Raw genomic sequence first — 22,588 nt, forward strand, 5'->3', positions numbered from 1 at the left:
TTCATGTAAGGAATATGTATGTTAAATGTAGAAATAGCCTACAATCTGAAAAAAAAAACCAAAACCAACAAGAAACTATGATATTGATAGCCAAAATATATACGCTAAAACATTATATTGTTATTAAGCAACATATTTTGATCTCATTCAAAGTCGTCTGAATGGTTTTGAATAACATCCAATATCCAGTCCGTAAAGTGTGTGACATTGGTGTAAATTCCCAAGCCACTGCACAACCGAAGTCCTTGGCTAGCGACACCGAACTGGAAGACCCTTCCCTGCCCCTCAAATGTACGAATTGCGCTCAAAGGACCTCCCGAATCGCCTTTGCACGAATCACTGATATAACTGCCGGCACATATATAGGATATATCGAGAGGTCTTCCAGGTCTTTCACAACTCCATTGAGGTAATTGTTGCAGGGTGGCAGTCTGTAGCCTATCTTGCTCTTCTCCATCACTATTTGTACCCCATCCGGTGAAATTGAAGCGTAATATTGAGAGTGGGTTCCCACCCAACGTTTTGCCCAGAATCAAGCAGATTGGTCTGACATAGTCTATGGCGAACTTTAGTTAGTTACATATTTAGTTCCCAAGAAACTTTTGATAGCGAAATGCACTTACTTGAGAATATCACACTCCTTTGCATTCGCAACAGACCAATATCATATCCTGGATTACTATGAACAATTTTCCTATCCACGTCCACATTGTAGGCCCTTGGTGTGCAGACAAAATCATCGCAGTCGAATATGGGATGTCGGGTATCGTATTCGCCCAGGCGCACATTCCTTAAAAAAGGTCATTTTGAGGATCAAATGTGTAGTAATAGTATGGTATGCACTCACATATACATTGGGGAAATGCAATGCTCGGCGGTCAAAACAAATCCTAAATGAACATACAATGATAATTTGAGTATATATTTCTTATTATCAATTCCAAATACTTACGAGCAGTTATAAGTGAACCGCCACACACTGCTTTTCCCGAAATCATTACTCTGACCATCCAGGGATTCGATTCCATGCCAGCATCTCTACCTCCATCGATTCGCGCTCTATAACCATTACTGCTCGTGGTTCCACAGTCGTTTTCCAGTAAGCGTCCGGATTCCGTCCGGATAATCCCAATAAAAAGACAGGCTACTATCACAAGCTGCCGTATAGGTAGACGCATCTTGTTCAGAGACTAAATTCGAATGGCATCGGTTTCTATTTTTATGCTTGTTCTTCGGCAAACGGCAGAGATAAGAAGTGATTTATTCAGAAAAAATACTAATACAATTTTTACAATCGATTTGAATGTGACATCGTTTATTTTCAATTAATGACAAGATTTTTTTTTTTTAATTAAATCTCTTGAACTTTAATATATTTCGAACTTCGATGCGTTGCCCTGCCATTTTGTCGAATATTAATTAATTTTCATATACAATTCTGTTATACATTAGTTCTATATTCCTTATTATGTCTGTTATGTTACAAGTTTGGCCTACGAGCTTGGATAACCAAAAGGTAGTATGACCTGTAGGTTTGAATTGAACCATTTTATTAAATATCCATTCCCTGTGGTACGATACATTGGTGTAAACACCTGCCACATTAGCCGCGCACCTTTCGGATCCGTAGCTGACCAAGCCGTACTGGAAACTCAGAAGCCTGTTGCCATAATGAAATTTCGAGCTCAATGGGCCTCCAGAATCGCCCTTACAGGTGTTACTGGTATGACTGCCAGCACATATCTGCGATCGATCAGCCTGTTTGTTGAACTTAATGTTACAGTATGATATATCCATGTTATATAGAGTGGCATTCAGTAGGATCCGACTGAATTGACCATATTCTGTTTCACCCCAGCCGGTAACCGTAAACATTGGAATGCTTTGCATTTGCTCGCCGACAAGAAGGCAAATTGGCCTAACATAATCTATAACGAAAAACATAAAGCTTTAGTCATCCACGTGAGATAAAACCCCTCTATTTACCTGAGTACTCCACAGCTTCGGACATACGAAGCAATGCTATATCATTCTGGAGAGTGATGCCATTATAATTTTCGTGAACAATTTTCATATCCACACTAATGTTGTAGAACTTTGGTATACAGTGATTGTTAAGGCAGTATGGCATGGGATCTAGTGTTTCGTAATCACCCAAGCGCACATACAGATCTTCAAAGGATACGCAGTGCGCTGCTGTCAGGACGAATTCTTAAAAGAAAAATAAATAAATAATAAAAAAATAATAAAATAGTCGACTATCTCGATTATTTATTCATATGCTTTTCAGTTTTTGGGTACATGTAAGTTAAGATATATATATCGTGGACTATGAACTATATTATAAATCTAAATAAATATAAATATATTAATATATTAGTATAGAGTAAATAAAGAATAACCAATGTTTTAGTCAAATACATACGCCGTGCAATAAGAGAGCCGCCGCAGGGCTTACTCGACCAAACCAACACCATCCAAGGATTTTCTTGAATATTTGTTTTGGCTCCTCCAAAAATGTTCGGAACGTATGGATCGTCCTTTGATATTCCACAATTCTCAACCAGCAGGCGCGACATTACGTTATTGTTGGCAATAAATAGGCATACGAGTGCCGCGATTACCGCATTGATCACTTCCATGGTTGCGCGAAGACTGATCGGTGATAGCATATCAACTATTTTCCGTTTGGTGCTAAAAAGTTTAAGCTGTTCGCTTTTTAACAAAAAATTAAATTAACATAATAGAATATATTAATAATATATATATATTTAACAAAACTCTGGCCGGAAGGGCAATTAGCTTTTGAGTTAGGTTAAAAACTAAAATATGTTCATACAATAAATACTAAGTTTGACTTTTTATGATATCGTTAAAAATTATCGGCAATATCGATAGAGTGTTAATTCGTTCCGCAACAAATGGTGTACCAAGTGGGTAAGTGTCATTTTTACCAACGTCAAAAATTGCAATAAGATTTGTAGTTTTTCTGAAATGTCAAAAATGTTAAAGGAGAAAAAATGGTAGTTTCTGGGGCATGCCAACTCGGGCTTTAGCTGCAAAGTAATTGGCAACTTGATTTCCATCGGTGACTGCAACCACAGCATACTGCAACTTGTTGCGAGCGAGAGAGAGAGAGCGAAGTTCGATTCGAACATCGAGCGAAACGGGCAAATCGGTTAAACGGTTCGGCCGAAGCTATATAAGCAACCCGCAATAGCCACTCTGTAAATTTGAAGATAAATTTCAAGCCGGGCTGCCCGTGTTTCAGTTTCCCAACGAAAACATCAACAAATAACATCATAGAAAACTGCGCTTGCGTATTCGGTAAATCGCCGGGCAAATTAACATCGGGTATATTACGAAAAAATATAAATATTATGATATTTTCATATCATTATCAAGTGCAATTGTAATCGTAATCGTAATTGTTTATATTGTACACAATAATACAACAGGCGGAGCTTGTAGGCCAACAACAGAGTGTGTGTGTGTGTGTTATTGTGCGTGCGTGTGTGTGTTCGCCAAGTTGGTTTCGCATTGGCTTCAGCTTTTTTTTTGTAATCACCCCCGCGCGATCGTTTGCGTTATCTGTGCGCTTTTACGATTTGCACGCTAATTTCGCGAATATACATACGTATATATTGTAGAAGTGAAGTCAAAACAGAGATCGGGTCAAAAGTTGTAGTGGAAAGCTCGTTGCTAATCGCCGGTCAAAGTCTGGCTTTTTGAGATGGGGCAAGGAGGAGCGTCGGCCACGCTTGACTAGGCACCACAACGCCACCCCCCCCCCCCCTCAACTCAGGCAAAGCATCTCGAAGTAAACAAACAATTCTGCCGAGATTCGCGTGTTTGTACAGTTGGTGAATATAAGCAAATCGACCGCGCATCGATATCATGATGATTATCAGCATGTGGATGAGCATATCGCGAGGATTGTGGGACAGCAGCTCCATCTGGTCGGTGCTGCTGATCCTCGCCTGCATGGCATCCATCACCACAAGCTCATCGGTCAGCAATGCCGGCTATGTGGATAATGGCAATATGAAAGGTAAGCTCTTTTCCAACACACAGTCGAGCTTCTGTAACTCGATATATAGTAGTATATGGTTAAGCATTTTAATGGAACTGAAATGTGGCACATAAATATTGTCATTTCATTGTTAACTCAAGTTACAGAAAAACAATTGCAATGCAAGATAAAAGTATTTCTGCAATGCAAATCAAATAAAATGGAGGGCACAAAGTGATATTGCCGAAATTCCATGTAGGCCAGATGCACTGTATTTTTTTTAGCCAAACCAAAAACTGTGCCGAGTTCTACGTATCAGCATGAGACACACTCGTATTTGTTTCTGTCTGATAGCAATCCGACAGATACCGATGGAAAATAGCAAGGTGCTGTCTGCCCTTCTGAGATCATTTTCATGGGTGCGGAACAAAGGGGGCTGCTGTGGACAAAGATTGATAAAAGGGATTCGATTCATTCATTCAACAGGGGCAGCACGAAAAGGAAGTGAGTGGCTATCTGTATCTCTCGATCCCTTCGCTTATCGTGCATCTGTTCAGATCGAGAAGCCAGCCTCGGATTCTGCTCCGCAGCCAAGGCTTCTTTCTTTCACTGGTTTTCTGGTTATATGGTCATAGGGAAGAACAACAACAGGTTTCCCGTGAGCAGTGATTTCCCATGAGCAGTGCAAACACACACACACACACACATACAAATATGGACCTTTTCTACCTGTTGGTTACCTGTGTGTGGGTACTACCAGGTAGAGCCCATTAAGCATCTCGAAATATGAATGAAGTACAGATACAGATGCAGATACACTGGCGGCAGACACAGATACAGATACAGCCGACTCGGATTGCCTCGTTAAAAAGGACAACAACTTTTGGCGATGCAGCGGCATTTATTCAAATTTCCAGCTCAGTTCTATTGCTGGCCGCCTTGCGAGAGCTTGCTGGCAAAAACCAGTTTCGGCTCTTTGCGTTTTTCTTGCAAAAAAACAAAAAAAAAAAAACCGAGTGAAATGAGTGAAAAAAAAACAAACCCACATGCATGTCGCCCTCCCCTCTGCGACCGACTTACGGCTGGTTTGTGCTGGGTTTTTGTTTGGTTTTTGCCCAGACTTCCTACCACCTGCGCCCCCCGCTCGCCCACCCCCCCCCCCCCCCGCCGCCACTCAGCGCCGCTTTTCGCCAACAACTACGTACGCATCTGAACCGTGAGATTTTATTTCATGCAAAAAAGCCAACACAAGAGCCACCGAGCAGAGGCGCAGGCAGAAAAAAGTAGAAGTACTCGGCTGCGCATGCGCAACACAGAACGAGACGGCAATTGCGATGGCAGACAGAGAGGGGGCAACATAGTCCGCTGGTCGACCTGTGCAGGTGTTTTGCGCTTGCAACAAGGAAACCAGCATATAAATTATAAGTTCGGCTCACTGCAGTTGCAACCTGGTTTTTTTCGTTTGTTATATGCCCGAATCGTTGGCCGTTAATGGCTTATTAAAAGGGTTCACACGTTGAGGTTGAAGTTTGAAGTTCAATTTGAACTAAGAGCGAAAAGAATCACATTATATGTAATTACATTTTTAGGAAATTTATTAAATAACTATAAATAATGAGACATATTCGGCCTGTAAACTTGAAGATATTATTTATGCCCACGATACACTATAATGGGACGTGACCGTGAACGCGGTTTTCATTAAATGTGATGATTACCTTTTACGAATCGGTGAAGGGGAGATTATTTTTGGAACAGCGAGAGCCAAATTATTTTTTTGCACGCGTATGAATCACTGTGTCTTATCGGTTGATAAGACCGTAAAAACAGTACATAATTATAAGCAACTGCACACAGCTGGGCCTATAATCAACTGGGGTTTTTCCAACTTGCGACAAAATGAGAAAAGATACGCATGCATTAGTATCCTGTTTTGGGACATCGCTTCCAGCGAAACAGGAACCGGCTAAGTGGCCAGTCGAGGATCGCGACATATCCCATTATTCGAGTCGAGTGTCTGGCCCTTAAAAAAACATATTTTCGTCATATTTTTGAGAGCACATAAGAACCGGCTGGCAGGTAAGGAGCTCGCCCACGTCTCAGGTTCGTACTTTGCTTTCTCCTTGCGGAGCAGAGTATCCGATTTCATAAAGGACATGCCACATTTCGTTGAGCTCCGTTCACGGCGGATGCACAGCCCAGAAAGTTCCCATGTCCTTTTAGCTGGAAAATGGAAAACCACTTGAGCTGCATGCGCCAGCCGCATGTCTGTGATTATAGAAGAAGAGCTCACTTGAGAGCCACCAGCATTTCTCGCATCTTGGTTCTCCCACTCAATTGCATTCTATAACTTGAGCATGCTACTGTTACTGTATCTACAAGATACATCTCTGCCCTTTGTTTTTTTGGGAAACGACGCCGCTGCTCTGCACTCCGATTCTCACGTTTGTGGATGGCCAGATGGGAAGTTGGGGGGGCAAAGAGGCCTGCAATCATAAATAATAATCAATTTCCTGTGCCCAAAATGTTTCCCATCGCTCCGCAAGTTTTTCATTTCCATTCTCCAGCTGGATAGCGTATGCAACTGCAAGTTTTTCCTTTCTGCTGAGAAAATGGGAAAAAATAAAATCTGACAGCACAACGCGAGGTGAGGGGCCAATCAGCCGATTGTTTAAAATGTATTTATTGTTTGCCGTTTTCCCTCTGCCACCCGTGCGTCGCTCTCCTCCATCGCTGCGTTTGTTTGATTTGTCGAACATTTGTGCACATTTGTTTCCCCCATTTACATGCGCAGCCCACCACCCCCATCCACCCAAAAATGGAGGCTGCCAATGGGGGCGGCCATCGGCTCGATTCTGAGTGAATCCGCACTGCTTCGGCTCGCTGCCTCGTTTTGTGGCCGCCGCTCGGCTGCGGAGGTTAAGTGTTGGCCCAATCAACGGCTGCCCCATGACGCATGCGTTCTCCTCGTGGAGCCCTAAACTAGCGAACTGATGGAAAGCCCTAAAGACATGGGATTACTTACTATTATTTACTGTTAAATATTTAAAAAGTTGCGTTTAATTTTATAAACAAAGCAATCAACAGTATGTTTGGAATAAATAGCCATTCTTAGATTTTCCTTAACCAAATAAAATTTAAAAAAAAAATGTAAATATCTCATTTAATAGCTTTCTTGCGAGCATTAAAAATATCTTAATCCAGGGTATTCCTCGCTCTTCTACCCACATTCAGCTGCAATTTATTGTTATCACAGGGCATGCAGTCCCCCAAATGTATCTTTTTCCTGGCAACATCTCTGTTTTGTTTATGACTTGGCCAAAAATACGAAAGAAGCAAATTGCGCCAGCTGTTGCCGTCTTGGATGCGATGGCTTGAGATGAGAATGAGTTGCGAAGAGGATTCGATGCGGAGCTGGTGCGATCTCCTTACCCTTTTGCCACATTGTGCGGATCAAGAGATAATGCAATTAGTGAAGGGGGCACTTGCAACATCGACGAGTGTGGGTGGTGTTGCCGCGCGAGGGATGGGGCCTGCACCATATGTCACTTCGGTAAGCTGAGCCCTCGCATCGGATTACCACTTAGCCATAGCTGCTCCCCCCCCCCGCGAGCTCTCTCGATCCTCCGGCCATCAAGCTGGGTGCTGTACCTACATATATGTATGTATGTATATATGTATGTTTCTTCTTGCGCTGCTTCCATAAACATAAATCCAAGCCGGACGAGCTGTTGTTTTTCTTCTTCGCTTGTTTGTTGTTCTCTGACTTTATGCTGCCGAAGGTTCTGGGCCGGAAAACGCCAAAGAGCATAATAAGTTCAGATCCAGCATCGGAATCGGACTTTTAGCGGCAGCGTCAAACAGACAGTGCGCGGCACGAATGTAAGGTCAACGGCGTTGACAGTGATCTTGCATAATTGCAGGGCCACGGAAAAGGTATGGCCCCACCCCGGCTTAAGGTTAAGTTTCCAACGCCCCTCGATCTTTTTTTCGTTTTTTCGTTTTTTTCGTTTTTGCTCGTCTGCTTGAGAGCGAGAGTTAACCCCTTGATGGCCGCGGGGTCAGCAACGGACGCATGTGAATCATTGACAGTTTTTATGAAGCGCCGCATGCATCACTCAACGACATCTCAAGAAGCGCCCGCTGTCGCCTCATGTCGCTCAGTATCCCGCAATGGGTGTGATGAATTCCATGTTGCTACTTCGACACTGTGAGAAATCGGAGCATGGTTGGTATCTTTAGAAAAGATACGCACCTCATTCTGCTGGTTAAGTAACTTAGTGAGCTAAGTTCATAAAATTACCTGGTAAAGTTCAAAAAACTTCCTTTGAGAATATTTGTTACAGTTTTTGTTGGTTTTGAAAGAAATCATTAGAATTATTTCTTGTGCAAATGAATGGTGGTATGATTCGTTGTGAGGGAACCGCACCCCACTTGCTGCTGGCTCTCAAAATCATTTCAAATTCAATAGAGGCAACAGCCTGCCAGCCGGGAAATATTAAAGTCAAACGATGACGAAAGTTTTTATATCGAAGAGTCGAGATCTCTCGGTGGAAAAAGCATTGGAAAAATTGGAATGTTTATGCCGAGCCGAAGTCGAAAGCGTTTGCGTTAATTAAAAACAATTAAAGTGGCAACGTTTGTGGGGTGCCGGCTGGTTTAGCGGGTGCCGGGGGTTGGCCAGCATCGGGGTCAGCAGTAATGCTGGAATACTATATACTATATACTATATATATCACGCACACCAACCATCCGCAGATCGAGCCGAAATATAAAGGTTTGAGCGGCAAATGTGGGTCGTCGGGTTAGGGGGAAGTTGACTTGTGGAAGGGCCATCACTTTCCAACTTACCCCCCCCCCCCCCGCAGCGATCGGCTTGACTAATACAATACAAATTGTATAATATTAATTGCGGTTAATTGGGATTAACAGCTGCGCCAAAATGTTTGCCGCTCTTGATGCACTCGGCTCAGTTCACATTGGGGATCAGTTCCGCGGAATGCCGAATGGGGGGAAGTGAAGTCAGGAGCTGGGGGTGTGGTCCAAAGGGTTGCCACTTTCCGGCTGCACTTAAAAAAAAATAAGTACTCTGTGCATTTCAAAAAGAAGTATAGTATAGCCACACACACAAGTTCAAGATTTTTAACTACCTCTTTTAATTGCTCATAAAACAAATATGGCAATTAGTCACAATATTTTTCAGAAACAGCTTGCCATGATTATCAAACAAATACTTTTTATTACCAGCTTAAAGCGTTAATTTGCAGATGGAATTACATTAAAGTGGCCAACTACTTTTGGTAATTGGAAAAGTGCATTGCCTGATACAATAACTCTTAAGAAATTTTCGGAAGTAAACTAGATTTTTATGACGGGCATTTGCTAACGGAAACGAAGCAGATCTGGCTAAAAATTGATTTGCTTCCGAACGGGTTTTACATCTCCAGTTCTAGCCACGCTTCATCACTGGCCAGCTCTGGATACGTACATATGTGTGTGCAGCCGGTTCCCATTTCCTGGCAACGTGACGACAAGTCTTTCAGAATGTCCCATCCGCGGATGGGCACTTTTGCCATTCGCCATGCCATCAGCTCACAGATCGCAGATCGCAGCTCCCAGTTTTGAATCCGCCCAATAAACCGCCCCATCCGGCGCTGGCCATCCGGTGTGGATCGACTGGTTTTGTGCTGCCCATTCGGCGGTTGCCTTCGCACAGGATTGCCCAGCCATAAATGTGATGTGGAAAATGAGTAAAGAAAATCGTTATGCTCCGCATCCGAGGCAATGTGATTTTCCTGCCTGGAATTTCCGCTCTTGTTGGCGGCGCGCTAATTACGCCGATGAATGAATGGGTTGCGTATGGAATGGCGACACACCATTTGGGCCCTGTCAGTACCTGTTTGGGCCAACGCCATCCGATTGGCCGCGTGCATTGCAAACACACATGTGGCAAGTAATTGTTTTGGCCGCGCCAGAATGTTGCAGCGGAAGTAATTTGAGGCTGATGATGATGCTGTTGCACGCCGTCTTCTGTCGCCGGGGTTAATAGGGGCACTCGGGGGTTAATGGCTATCCTATGCACTTGCACTCTGGCTTCATAGGCGAGTGGAAAGTGGGGAAAACTAGTCACTAGTGTTCCACGAAATCATTAGAGGCCCGCCGAACCAAAAAAGGGCCACACTGAAAACAAAGGGTTATCTCAAAGATTAGGCGAGCCAGTTAAATGTACATCGCATTTCTTAATGAGATACTTTATTCTCATTGTTGCTAGCTGGTTAAGTATAGTATATTTTTTTTACAGTGCTCAGATTTTTACATGTCCAAAGCCAAGCCCCTTATGCATACAAAATGAAGAAGCAGTGAAGAAAAAATACTCGTCGGAAGAGAGACGCACAGTGAAGAGTCGAGTGAGACAAAAGAGATAAGGCCAAGCCATTCAAATTTAAAACTGCATTTTCAATTTTCCAAAATGCTGTAACCCAAGCATGTGAGAAATGATGGGATCTGGGGTCATGTCAATGGCCAAGTGGCATTTCAAAAGATATTCCAAAATGCGAACGGCTCTTGGGAAAGCGATTAGTGTGCCAGATTATTATGATGAACACTCCCCAGACGAGAATATTCAAATTCCACTCTTTGCCTTTGCCTTTGCATATGTCACAATGAACGCAGAAACATGAACCAAATAACAAGCATTGCCAAATGCACAAAGTCCGATTGAGAAGGGAGTGGCTACAGACAACAACATATGAATTTTACCTCGGATCGGATCGGTATTGAACGTACATATATGTATATACATAGCATATATATTGCTTTGCTCAATAAAAACCCAATTGACAAATTGTCATGGCGATCACGTAGCAACAACAGCAAGACAACAACGTGTTCTCCGAAGATTTGGGACCCAGTGCAGCGGACTTAAGAGTGGGATCCCTTTAGAAGAACTATACCATACCATACCATACAATACCATGTCGTATCTCTTGCCTGCTCACCTCTGGGCGACCTTTAGATTCTAGTTGTTGACTTGTGCTGATTGCAGCACTAAAATCACCTCGACAACTACATCGTGTACACATGTAGGCACTTCATCATAACCCAGAAAAAGGCCCAGCACAGCAGCAGCAGCAGTGTGTCTGGGGGAAAATACAGAATACAATATACCAAATACAAAATACAGAATACGAAATATTTCCAATTCGATACCAGACCGTTTTGTGAGGCTCAGCACGTTTGGAATATTTTTTTGAAATGTCAGCAGTCGCCGTATCAGTAGAGAACCCGACGCCATTATACTCGTTATGGTTATAATACTCGATGCTTATTTGTATATATGCTCGTAATGCTTGCTGTTTTTCAGTTGAACTATGGGGCATTCATTTTCACATTATGTGGCAAAAAAAGAGGCAACCAAAAACCAAAAAAAAAAAAAGAAAAAAATTAAGAAGAAAGAAAACTGATTAACAAACTGTGTTAAGCACCGCAGATCGGGCCAAATTTTTGTTGTTGAATTGAATTTTGATGAACACCCGCTGACAGGGAGACCTTTTTTCAGGGCTTGGTCCGTATGGGTATCTTCTGGGCACGGAGACCACAACAAAGCCGAGCAAAGCCCAGCAAACGCAGAAGGCCCAAAAGAGCCAGAAAACCGGCTCTGCGATAGATCACAGCTTCGTCGTCTTGGGCTCCGGAAGTAATTAATGCTTTAGTTTATTTCATTTTTTTCACCTCATCCCGGCGCGGCTTTTGTTTGCCACATAAAAACAGAATCTATGCCCCAAACAAACGATGCGATGGCGAGTGGAGTTGGAGTGCCAGTTGGAAACTTTCACCAATGCGCCAGCTAGCCGTGCAGATGTAGTTGGCTTTTTGCACTCGCTGACCGAATTGTCAGCTGGAAATGATGTGAATTTTCCAAGATGCCCAATAAGGCGGGGGCCACTCGTGGTCCCAATATGGCGCTGCTGCAGCGACATAATTGTGATCAATTGCCAAGTGGCATCCTACTGACCAAAGCGAGCAAGTTGAGCACTCCATTCCTGGTCGCACAGCCTGGCTGCCTGGCTGCTTGGCTGCCACTCAGTGTTTACCCTTTGTCTTCGCTTTAATTAAAGCGACCAGGAGCCGGGATCCGAGCATCACAGTAATGCCTTGTTTGCCAACTTGAGTTGCCATGCCGCAATCGGGCATCTGCATCGCGTCCAGTTCCTCCTCCTTCTCCTCCTCCTCCTCCTTCTTCACCAGTGAATGCGAGGCCAACTATTCCTCCTCCGCCAGCTGCCACGGGTTGACTCTGCGGAGTTAACGATCCGCACATGGTTTGATTGATATACCCCAGCTCTCTACGCCTAGAACAAAAGTCTATTTAACAGAAAACTATTGTAAAAAATGAAATGGTAAGGAAATAGATCCATTTAATAGAACACGTATTGCCGAAAAGTATAACTAAAATCCGAACTTTTTGTCAATAAACAAATATATAACTCTCTAAGATTATTTCTTTGGTTCTAGGCCAGCAATTTCGTTCAGTGCACGTGTGCTAGAGCTGAAGACTCCGGCAGAAGTCACTGGGCCGTGGCCAAGCCCAGTGGTCACCCAGTTGGAGTCAGAGGCGTCTGGTATCGGTCGGTCATGGCGCAAGCTCATTTTTTGTTTGTTTCATTTTTCCACAGCTCCCTGGGTTTTTTTTTTTTGCTGTTCATTAATTGCCAACATTTCATATTTTATTTCAGTGCTTTGGCGCTCGTGTGTGTCTCTCGCTCTTTTTCCATTTGTTTTTCAATTATTTTATTTTGTGCCCGCCGCTGTGTGCGTTTAATATATATCTATATATTGTTTTGCTTTTTAATTATTTTCATTCGCTGGAATCGAGCAGGCTTGTTGTCGCCAGCATTGTTCGCTGCTCGTTCGGTTGTCGTCCTCGATTCTTCTGTACATTTCGTTATTACACCACTGAAATTCCGCTGGCACAGCTCAGCTTAGCTCAGCTCGATGGCGGATTATTATTGAATTTCCCGGCCAATCTTCGATAGCTTTTGACATGACCCATGGTCTGTGAACAGATAGTAGCCGACCAGAGGCGTGATAAGCGAGATTACGGACTTTGTTCATCAGTGCGAAGCGTGGTATTTATGATGATCCAAGGTGACCCATCCCACCCATCCAGATTTAGTCGCTCCAACCGACAAACATTCAATTGCGTAAGCCAACTATATGTTTGTATCTGCATCTATGCATAGCTCTGCATTTGGTGACAACAATGCAAAGTGCAAATGAACATTTGCCAGCCTGCCATTTCATTTGCGCTTCAATATGTCGAACATCCGCCTACGAACATCATTTACACATATTTATTGCCCATCAAATGATGTGAAGCCACGATTTTGAGAATCTGCAGTTAGCACTTAATTAACATTCGGCATCTTTGACTTCGCCGGATTTCGATTCGAATTCGGGGCTCGGGCATGATTTATAATGTGAGAAGATTGCCCCTCATTCTGAAATCTTGAGTTCACTGTGGGTCAACCTTTTGTTTCCCCAGCCATCAGGTGGGCATTTGCATATGAGAGCGATGGCTGCTACGGAGCGGATGCCGAAATTGTGGGAATTCGGAAAGCGTTTAGAACACAATCGAATGGCGGCGGAGATGGAGATACGGTATACTTAAAAAGGTTGAGATCATAATTTGAAAACAATTCAGCAAAAAGTTAGCTCCATGGATATGAATTGGAATACAACCGAATATAAACAAATTTGATTTCATTGAGTTTTACTATAACTTTCTCCCCTAAGTCAACTTTTCCATTGCCGTAATATCGCCCATTTGCACCAGTTTCTTACCTAGAAACAGTGTTTTTATTGCCTCTACAATTGGATTCCTAGAAATTATGAAATTTCAATTGGCTGAGTCACTGCAGCAGCAAACTACAAATCTCGTTTCGCTTTGAAATTCATTTGTCAAACTGTGGCATTGACCTTTGCATCGGTATCTTTCGTCGCGGTAAAACAAAAGCACAACAAATTGGCACAGATCGCAAATCGCAAAACCCAAAGTGCTGCTAACCCAGAATTAGCATCTGGAATTGGAATCTCCTCGATCGCATCTGTCAAGATGTGCCACAATTTATGCTTGACATTGCCACCGAGATGTGCAACTGTGTTTTGGGGCAAATGCAGTGACGATTCTGCCGCAAAATAAAAAAGTGAGTGTGAGTGTGAGTGCGAAAAGGGAGTGGGGATCATCAGCTCATCTGGCTGCATCTTTTTTTTTCTGGCTTGTTTCAGTGTCGTGAGAACTTTTTCGCGTTTGGGCGCACAGCGTGTGAATTGAAAGTTGGGCGGAAAGCGGGAGGATGGGCGGTGGCAACCGCGTTGGGTTGCGGAAACTCTCTGGGAAGCGAAAGTGTTGCAAGTGCTGGGAAAGCCAGCCAGCAAAGCGGCCAACAGGCAGCAACAACACTTGTCAGCGTTTTGCAATTGCCGTGGGTATCAATCGAACACTCGCTTCTGCAATCTTGAATATCTTAAAAACAAAAGTATTTAAAGCAACTGTAATCAGAGATTTAATCACCATCATTTGTCTTTCCATCTTTGCAGGTGAGTTCGCTGCAGATGTCCAATCTGGGTCTCTATGCACATATGCATTCGTGAGTTGACAATTAAAGGTTTGTAAGGCAATTAGGCAGCTGAGCTCGTGACGAAGCTTGGCTCGAATGCATTGAATGAGTGTCCGAAAAAAAAAAACAGATATAGAAAACAATCGGAACAAACAAGAATCCCCAAACGAGAATAAAATGCCAAACAATTGGAAATTCATTAAGGCCGGCCGCTGTGGCAATCGCCGGCAGTATCGTAATCAAATGCAGTATTCAACTTTAAACTGCAACGCCGGTTGAGGCAGCGCAGGCAGCGGAACGCCGTGGCACAATTGTTTTGGCCAGGCTAAAACGCTGCTCTCCGTTGTCGTGGCGACGAATCCGGGGGATACCAAAGTTATGCATGAGGTGTTTTATGGCAAGAACGGTTCGCAGTAATTGCACAGGAAAAAATTATTAATTACGCTTGATACGGCAACAAATTAATGCGTACTGTCTCAATGGTTTTCAGTATAGAAGTTACCATTACATTTGATTGATCACAATTTAAATAGTTTCCCAACTTAGTTGAAACTTGTAATATTTGGTCTTTGGAACTTTCTTAATTTTCCAATTCAAGTTGGTAGCTCGTTTATCTCAGTGCGCATTTGTGGAGTGCAACAGATACCCAGCTGGCAGCCAATTGTTGCACACGGCGATATTGGACAAAAGGCCAACTTCCCACTTTGCGTCCACCCCCATCCACATGAAGCGCTTAGTTCGGTGGTGGCGACACCGACACGCATGCGCATTGCCCGACAAAAGGGAGTTCGAGTTCGAGTTCCCCCAGCCCATTGACCCAACCCGCCCATGGTGCTCATGGTGCGGCTAGGGGCAGACAGAAGAGAGCAAGCAAAACAAAGCACAGACCAAAATACCAGGTTGGAAAAACTTAACGCCTGGTTGCCCACATCGGGTGTTCTCTACCCCCACGAGTCCCGCGATCCAAGTGAGTGCGCTTGCGCCAACGCCAACGCAGCACCGAAGCTGAAGTTTGGGCCAAACTATGACCTGTGGACGTGCAGCAGTGGCACACGGGGGTTAATGGTGTTTCGTACTAGTTTATGTGCTGCGACGACCATTGTGCGAATGCCGCATAACTGGAACATCGCTGACAGGCCAGCACAGTGGGCACTGGCGGTGGCGGACAACCTGTGGATTTGCACGGCCGGCACAAGCGAATTAGCATGCGATTTTGCTCGGTTCGTGATTTCACAAAGCGGTGCGAATCGACGGCCACAAGGGCTCACCTTTGTACGCCAAACATGAATAATGCTCATGAATCGATCGATAATCGTTCAGTTCTGCCCTCTGTTTCAAAGGCTTTTCAAAACGTGTTGACTTAGCTGGGAATCATACATATACTTCAATCTCAGCCTCTTGTACTTTTACATCTTCAAAATACCCAAACAATTAACATTTTAAGCGTAGGTTTTCAAAAGAGTATTGCTAACAAAACTGCAACTGAAAGCCAAAATAGGGAGTTATTACCTTAAATATTATTTTCCTTTTTATATTTTTTTTACAGCTAGTTTTGCTCTATTTGACACTAGAAATGTAGAAAAATTATCTGAAATCGTAGTGCTTAAATTTGAAGCATACCTTTGGGCAACTTGCACTGACGACCAATTTTTGTATAAAAATTTTATCATACTTTTAGAAAATTCAAAATTTTAGAAATTCAACAAATGCAGTCATAGGTTTGAGTCTGCGCTAAGCTAGTGGTGAGTTATGTGTTAGTTGGTGATCGGTATTTACGCTAGGTGGCGCTTGGCAGGACTGTGTAAGATGTAAAAAATTACATATAGCGCTTATCAAACAAACGGTAGATGTCGCTTCAAAATTTTCATGTGAACAAAATTTTTACATTCTTGTAATGAGATTTAAAATTAATTATTTTACTTTTATTTTTTGCTGATAAAAGAATGCATTCTTCAAATGTGAGTTGTGCTCAACGCCGCCATTATCCAATCAATATGTTCCATCACGTTTGTGAAAACACTGGGACTGAGGCACTCAGCGTTGCCATAGCTAACGATTCCGACCTGAACGAAGAGCACTCGACCGTCGAGCCGAATGGCTTGGCCCATGGGTCCGCCGGAGTCGCCGCTGCACGACACTCCGGACTCGTGACTCACGCAGATCTGATCCCTACGACGGTCAACCCAGTATGTTTTGCTGCACACACCCCAATTCACTCTGGTTACGCGAATGGACTTTAGGATGTGGTTTGCAGCTTCCGATGGGCTGCGGCCCCAGCCAGTGGCTACCAGCCTGTGGAGTCTTTCAATCTTCGGCTGAAGGGTCGTATTTGTGATCAGGCAAATGGGCTTAATGTGAACTATGGGAAGGAGAAACTTTTGCATTGCCATCTATACATGTGTGCCATCTATGTATCTTGAACCTTTATACTCCACCGACTTGGCCAGCCGGAGAAGTCCAATGTCGTGGATCCTATTGGTTCTGGAATAGCCCCCATGCCTGAAGGCCACATCTATTTCAAAATCCTCGGAAGGTGGCAGGCAATCGGAGCCGTTGCAGTCGATACTAGTTAAGCTGTTGAACTCGCCCAGTCGCACAGTCCTATGACCAGACTCCATTTTAGCCGAGTTAGTAGTTAGTAGATTCACACAATACCTACAAGTTTTCATCCTCTCGTATGCAATGTGCTGCTGTCAGGATGAATCCTTACGGAAGAATGTGTCGTAAGCTAGGGATTACTTTCGTGTGGTGCTTGCTTACGATGATTTACGAGAGTTCCGCCACATACAAGCTCGCCAGATTTGTGCAAGTAAGCCATCCAAGGACTCTCGGATATGTGCGCCTGGTGCTCCTCATTTTGGAGTGCCTCCGGTGACATATATCCACAATCGGGTTCCAGAAATTGGGCAGTTGCATGGGGATGCCATGGCAAGAGAGACGTCAACAGCAAAATCCAGTACATTGCGTATGAAGCGAGCAGAACAAACTGATCCATATATATCAATGTGTTCTGACTTCATGGCAGACTAAACCTTATCATTCCTTCATTTGTATATATGCACTATGTATGTACGAGGTCTCAGAGAGATGCGGTTTATTAAGGTTCATAACATCACGGATGTATGTATATGTATCTCATACATTCGTTACATTCTTATTAATTTTTTTTGGTATGTAACTCGATCCAGTTCGCAAAGTGAATGACGTTTGTGTAGACAGTAGGGCCAAAGCAGTGAACCGCACCATAGCTGACCACCCCGAAGAGTATCACTCTTCTTTCCGATCCAATCCGTACCCTCGCCGTTAGGGGTCCACCCGAATCACCCTGGCAAGTGGAACCAGTGCTGCTAGCTACGCAGATGTGGCTTTTGTCCAGTTGTTTGCCAAAGACTTGGGCACAGTAGCTGAGGTGGTGATGCGTCAAGGATGCTTGCTGCAGGACGGGGCTGTTTATGCGGGATTCAGTGCGTCCCCATCCGGTGGTATTGAACTTGACAAGATTTTTCAGTATGTTCGACGACCAGGTGTAGTCTCCCATTAGCAAACAGATCGATCTTATGTTATCTGCATGGGCAAATCTTTGGATTAAATGCGTATGTAGCGCTCGGAAGACTTACCTCCATACTGTACTGTTGTCTCTAGTCTGAGCAGAGCTATGTCATTCTTACGAAAGTTAGTGTAATGACTGGGCACATAAGTTCTGGTCACATTGATTTCCCTGGGCCGTGGAATGCAGCCATAACTGGAGCAATCGACGGCCTGATTCACGTCGTAATCACCCAAACGCACTGTCCTAAGTCGAAAGATGACAAATTATTCAATTCGCATACTCCGAAGACACTTACAATTGACTTTTGGTTTCACTTTTACAGTGGGCAGCCGTCAGAACGTATCCTTAAAAGCTTGAGAAGGTTTTTCGGGGTTCTTGAAAAAGAATTTTCCAACTAACTACATACGTGGCGTGATGAGCGATCCTCCGCACTTCATCATCCCACGTTCGATGATTATCACCATCCAGGGATTGGAGAATAAGTCCGCTGGCTTGCCATTGATCACACGATATAGACCCGGCTCAGATCTGGCTGTAACGCACTGGGGATCTAGTAAATGTGGTTGGCCCTGTACCTTTAGGAAAACCAGGGCTATTAAAAGGAGGAGCTGCACAGCTCCAGCTCCCATTATATTCATCTGTAATAATGTTCGAACTGACTGAGAACTCAAGTGCCTACGCCATTTATTAATGCATATCAGAGAAAAGCTTATCATTATTTCCCAGTCATTCGTCGTATGTATAGGTTCCAGGAATTATGCGATTGACTTGAGTTCTCGGGACCCGATTGCATTGAATTGGAACATTTCTACAAACTTGAATTGCATTGAAAATTATTGCATATATTTCAATAACGAAATGGACAGTCCTACAAATCCTAACTGGGAGTGAAATTGTGCACTATATCTCGAATCCAGTTTGAGTAACGTAAAACATTCGTGAATACGGTAACTTCACGACAATTTGGAGCCCCATAGCTGATTATTCCGAATAAAACGGTGCGTTTCACTCCCGAAAATGTCAGCTCTGCGCTCAACGGTCCACCCGAATCTCCGGTGCACGTAGAGGATTGCGAATGGCCAGCACAGATGTGTGGCCAGCCTATTTTCCGGTCGAAGATTTGGGCACAGAATTTGCGATCCAGATGGAACAAACTAGTTGTCTGGAGTATTGTGCTCGTCAGTTGAGATTCCGTTTTGCCCCAGCCGGTCACATTAAACATGGCAACATAGTTCAGAAATTGCCGAAGTTTGTCCTTGTTCGAAGTCTGCAGCACACAGATCGGTCTTGTTTGAACTGGAAAAGAGGAGTTCTTAACTCTTTATAGATACGCATGATTTCTATGCTTACCATTATATCTTACGGGCTTGGCCAGCAGAAAAAGGGCAATATCATAATTATGATAATCCCTGTAGGATGAGTGCAAAAATATTCGCTTCACGTCGATTTCTGGACCAAATGGAGAGCAATATTGACTTGAACAGAGGTATCTGGGCGTGATGCCACTATATCGACCAAAACGCACTTTCCTTTATGAGTAAAGATAGAAATAAGTTTGAACTGCACAAATGTTCGTAGTTACTTACAAACGATATCGGCTGTGGCAATGCGCTGCTGTCAAAACAAATACTAAAAAAACACTCAGATTAATTTCTATTTATCCTGCTAAATTTAAATACGTACGTGAGCTTATCAGTGAGCCACCACAGAAGTGATAGCCACGTTGGAGTATCTGTACCATCCATGGATGCAACTTTATATCAGCATTATGACCTCCTAAAATTTGTTCGCGGACTCCAACTGGTGTTTGCACACAATTCGGATCAAGCAAGTCCTGGCCAAGCGATTCATATGAACGAAGCGCGAGAATAAAGCAAACCAGCAGCCATTTCATTTTGAACTCAATGAGGCTATGAGCCATAATCTGCACATTGTTTTAATACATTTGTAGCGACAGCACTCCTTATCATTGGGTATTATAGCATAGAATATAGCATTCTCTCTTGTTTTTATTGACACAAATTTTCAAAATAATCATATTGTATTATTCATATGTGATTTAATGTTTTTTCTTATAATCAAATAATGTACCGCACTAAAAAATGTCGGCGTTCTTTAATATTTCCTTTTATTAAAAATCATACGCTGGATTCATTATGAAACCGTTTTATTTGGTTTTTCAAAACGCTTAAATTCATTATCTGACTCGTTTTACATAATTTCTGCGCGGCGTACAGTATTAACGATCCAGTCCAAGTGGGTCATTACGTTTGTAAAGACAGTGGCTTTGGAGCAGTCCGCATGTCCGAAACTGGTGACCCCAAACTGGAACACCATTTGGACATGGTCATAGGTCACGATGGCGGTCAGCGGACCACCGGAATCTCCATTACAAGTGTTGGCATTAGCACTTTCCGCGCAGATATGATTGCGATTGATCTGCTGATGCGGATACTGCTTCGCGCACTCAGATCGATGAAGGTTAAATAGCGAGGTTTTCTGGAGCATCCGACTAGATGATCTCGATTCGGTTTTTCCCCAGCCGTAGGTTCTAAACTTGACAATGTGCTCATCAATGTTTTTAACAAGCGGGTCCAGGAGCAAACAAATCGGACTTATATTATCTGGCAGACAATGTGTTATCAATCAATGATATATTTTTATGGAGTCCAGCGTGTTACCTGAATAGTGCACTCGCTTGGCCAGTCTCAAAAGAGCCAAATCGTGCTGGTCAAAGTAATAATCTGTGTGGACAAACATGGCATCGACAGCGAACTTCTGTGCTTCTGCTTCTCGCTCGAGTACGCCCAGGCGGACTTTTCTATTGAGATGGATACAAGTTAGATTTAATCCATGGATATTGGAGCACACTCACAGTTCCCCGTTTGCTATGCAATGTGCAGACGTCAGTACGAAACCTAAAAAAAAAAAAACAATAGCTAGTATTTTGCTCCACCTCAATGTTGATAGCTTACGATTTGTGATTAGTGTGCCTCCGCAATGGAATCCCCCTTCCCCCATGACCATGGCCATCCATGGAGCGCTGGCTACTGGGGCGTTGTGACCTCCTAAAATTTTGAATTGGCTAATCGGAACAGTGCCACACGGATGCTCCAGAAAGCTGCCACTTTCAGAGCCCAGCACAACTACTGAACTGGCGGCCAAAAGTACGACCACTACAAAGATCTTAGTGTTTTTCATATCCCAGCTGTACAAACATACTGATGGTTGAACAAAGTTTGCCACTGGGAGGTTTCGTTTTTTATGAATTGGCTTATCGCCGGTTGGAGAGAAGAGAGCATAAAACTAGGTATCAGAAACAAGCATAAATGAATCATTTAATCAGAAATCAACTGAAATAAAACCAAGGCGTATATTAGTTACTTCTTTTATCCAAGACCCAAGAATCTCTAATTCGCAGTGCAAACATATCAGCCGATCTTCATGCAGAGTCGCGTACTAAGAGATTGGCGGTTCAAAATTTGTGTTTTATAATATGCCATACGATAAGGCGCCCAAAATGTAATTAACACAATATATATTTGGCACGCGGCACTTCCATGCTTATCATTAATTTGTATTGAATATTAAATATTATATTATGTACAATCTATTACGAATTTTTATTAGTTTCTGTCTAATATACATAGCTTAGCATGCGGTAAGATGCTTTCCCAGAATTATAATAAAGGCTAGCTGTATTCGGTTGCGAGGAATTTCGCTGGAGATCGAAAGAGGGGAATTGTGGTCCCACCACAATCTCCAAGAATTCCCACTATTTCTCTTCGTATGTGTTGATGCTGTGTTGAAGCCAGCGATTCTTCGGAGATTCGTTTGCCCACGAAGAGAGGTTAGATCGGTTGGTGTGTGGGTTTGGCTTGCCAGCATCTCGTACTCCGATCTCTCTATCTCTCTCTGTACCGATTTCTCGCTGGCCAGGTTGAAGCTTTGGTAAGTGGTGCCAGAACCGGTTCCAGTTCGAAAATCCAACTGCACACATTCAGAAAAACAGAGAAACCGAGAGGAGGAGGGATATTAGCTACAAAAACAACGGCTGAACTAATCATTTTCATTTGAAATAAGCAAATGAGCCGCAATAAATGAATAGCATTGGAATTTGAATATTCGTATTGGAATGCTCGAACTTCGAACCCAGACGAAAGACACGATTACGATATTAATTTTCATCTAATTATGAGTGCTTTGTTTGGATTCAGTGTGTGGGACAAGCGGGCAAAATCCAGTGTTGGTTTTATAAATTGCGATTTTATGGCTTTGTTCTAAAGCGTTGCTCACAACCCAAAATGGTGCGATTTTGTTCGAATGGCATGTAATTGTTTGTATTTCTTGATTTTACTTTTCAAGAATAATATTCGTTTGATAGAAGTCAAAATCAATCATATTTCA

General features: G+C 43.2%; 7 protein-coding genes and 1 long non-coding RNA gene across 9 annotated transcripts in view; 1 reads left to right on the plus strand and 7 right to left on the minus strand.

Moving 5' to 3' along the window:
* Positions 1 to 51: 51 nt before the first annotated feature.
* Positions 52 to 1,202, minus strand: CG30288 (uncharacterized protein). The gene is made up of 4 exons (NM_001103928.2): positions 953 to 1,202; positions 848 to 890; positions 624 to 790; positions 52 to 556 (listed from the first exon to the last, which is right to left on the minus strand). The coding sequence occupies exons 1-4, from the start codon at positions 1,176 to 1,178 to the stop codon at positions 144 to 146; spliced, it is 849 nt and encodes a 282-aa protein (NP_001097398.1). The 5' UTR covers positions 1,179 to 1,202; the 3' UTR covers positions 52 to 143.
* A 19-nt stretch (positions 1,203 to 1,221) lies between these two features.
* Positions 1,222 to 2,657, minus strand: CG30289 (uncharacterized protein). The gene is made up of 3 exons (NM_166459.2): positions 2,426 to 2,657; positions 1,987 to 2,211; positions 1,222 to 1,928 (listed from the first exon to the last, which is right to left on the minus strand). The coding sequence occupies exons 1-3, from the start codon at positions 2,640 to 2,642 to the stop codon at positions 1,420 to 1,422; spliced, it is 951 nt and encodes a 316-aa protein (NP_726081.1). The 5' UTR covers positions 2,643 to 2,657; the 3' UTR covers positions 1,222 to 1,419.
* Positions 2,658 to 3,228: 571 nt separating this feature from the next.
* Egfr (Epidermal growth factor receptor) overlaps positions 3,229 to 22,588 on the plus strand; it is a 37,558-nt gene continuing 18,198 nt past the window's right edge. The window contains exon 1 of the mRNA NM_057410.4: positions 3,229 to 4,051. Within this exon, the coding sequence (NP_476758.1) occupies positions 3,898 to 4,051 (154 nt within the window). The 5' untranslated portion in view covers positions 3,229 to 3,897. The remainder of the gene's footprint in view (positions 4,052 to 22,588) is intronic.
* On the minus strand, positions 12,404 to 13,004 carry lncRNA:CR44725 (long non-coding RNA:CR44725). The gene has a single exon (NR_124678.1). It is a non-coding gene; the product is annotated as a long non-coding RNA:CR44725 (long non-coding RNA).
* CG30286 (uncharacterized protein) lies at positions 16,525 to 17,604 on the minus strand. 2 transcript variants are annotated; one of them, NM_166460.3, is made up of 4 exons: positions 17,392 to 17,604; positions 17,291 to 17,336; positions 17,054 to 17,232; positions 16,525 to 16,990 (listed from the first exon to the last, which is right to left on the minus strand). In NM_166460.3, exons 1-4 carry the CDS (start codon positions 17,591 to 17,593, stop codon positions 16,584 to 16,586), a joined length of 834 nt encoding a protein of 277 aa, NP_726082.3. In that variant the 5' UTR covers positions 17,594 to 17,604; the 3' UTR covers positions 16,525 to 16,583. The 2 variants fall into 2 exon arrangements, with proteins under 2 accessions (NP_726082.3, NP_001163239.1); NM_001169768.2 differs by having other exon boundaries at positions 16,525 to 17,232.
* Positions 17,703 to 18,824, minus strand: CG30287 (uncharacterized protein). Its single transcript, NM_166461.2, has 4 exons — positions 18,588 to 18,824; positions 18,477 to 18,525; positions 18,249 to 18,424; positions 17,703 to 18,195 (listed from the first exon to the last, which is right to left on the minus strand). Exons 1-4 carry the CDS (start codon positions 18,808 to 18,810, stop codon positions 17,789 to 17,791), a joined length of 855 nt encoding a protein of 284 aa, NP_726083.1. The 5' UTR covers positions 18,811 to 18,824; the 3' UTR covers positions 17,703 to 17,788.
* Positions 19,059 to 20,102, minus strand: CG33226 (uncharacterized protein; the record flags this gene model as incomplete). Its single annotated transcript, NM_206195.3, has 4 exons — positions 19,059 to 19,477; positions 19,532 to 19,710; positions 19,768 to 19,810; positions 19,865 to 20,102. 4 exons carry the CDS (start codon positions 20,100 to 20,102, stop codon positions 19,059 to 19,061), a joined length of 879 nt encoding a protein of 292 aa, NP_995917.3.
* Positions 20,393 to 21,382, minus strand: CG30283 (uncharacterized protein; the record flags this gene model as incomplete). The annotated part of the gene is made up of 4 exons (NM_137743.3): positions 20,393 to 20,805; positions 20,863 to 21,002; positions 21,057 to 21,099; positions 21,157 to 21,382. The coding sequence occupies 4 exons, from the start codon at positions 21,380 to 21,382 to the stop codon at positions 20,393 to 20,395; spliced, it is 822 nt and encodes a 273-aa protein (NP_611587.2).

Source organism: Drosophila melanogaster, chromosome 2R (genome assembly GCF_000001215.4).
Source record: "Drosophila melanogaster chromosome 2R".
Lineage (NCBI taxonomy): Eukaryota > Metazoa > Arthropoda > Insecta > Diptera > Drosophilidae > Drosophila > Drosophila melanogaster.

Bases quoted from the DNA above. Each gene is read 5' to 3' on its own strand.
- CG30287 (NM_166461.2), bottom strand. From the start codon at position 18,810: ATGGGAGCTGGAGCTGTGCAGCTCCTCCTTTTAATAGCCCTGGTTTTC. The intron at 18,526-18,587 runs GTATGTAGTTAG...CAAGCTTTTAAG, and splicing joins AGGATCGCTCATCACGCCAC to GATACGTTCTGACGGCTGCC. The intron at 18,425-18,476 runs GTAAGTGTCTTC...CTTTCGACTTAG, and splicing joins AGTGAAACCAAAAGTCAATT to GACAGTGCGTTTGGGTGATT.
- CG30286 (NM_166460.3), bottom strand. From the start codon at position 17,593: ATGTACTGGATTTTGCTGTTGACGTCTCTCTTGCCATGGCATCCCCAT. The intron at 17,337-17,391 runs GTAAGCAAGCAC...TTCTTCCGTAAG, and splicing joins CGGAACTCTCGTAAATCATC to GATTCATCCTGACAGCAGCA. The intron at 17,233-17,290 runs GTAGGTATTGTG...GTCTGGTCATAG, and splicing joins ATACGAGAGGATGAAAACTT to GACTGTGCGACTGGGCGAGT.
- CG30288 (NM_001103928.2), bottom strand. From the start codon at position 1,178: ATGCGTCTACCTATACGGCAGCTTGTGATAGTAGCCTGTCTTTTTATT. The intron at 891-952 runs GTAAGTATTTGG...ATGTTCATTTAG, and splicing joins CGGTTCACTTATAACTGCTC to GATTTGTTTTGACCGCCGAG. The intron at 791-847 runs GTGAGTGCATAC...ACCTTTTTTAAG, and splicing joins TGCATTTCCCCAATGTATAT to GAATGTGCGCCTGGGCGAAT.
- CG30289 (NM_166459.2), bottom strand. From the start codon at position 2,642: ATGGAAGTGATCAATGCGGTAATCGCGGCACTCGTATGCCTATTTATT. The intron at 2,212-2,425 runs GTATGTATTTGA...TTTTCTTTTAAG, and splicing joins CGGCTCTCTTATTGCACGGC to AATTCGTCCTGACAGCAGCG. The intron at 1,929-1,986 runs GTAAATAGAGGG...TTTTCGTTATAG, and splicing joins CGAAGCTGTGGAGTACTCAG to ATTATGTTAGGCCAATTTGC.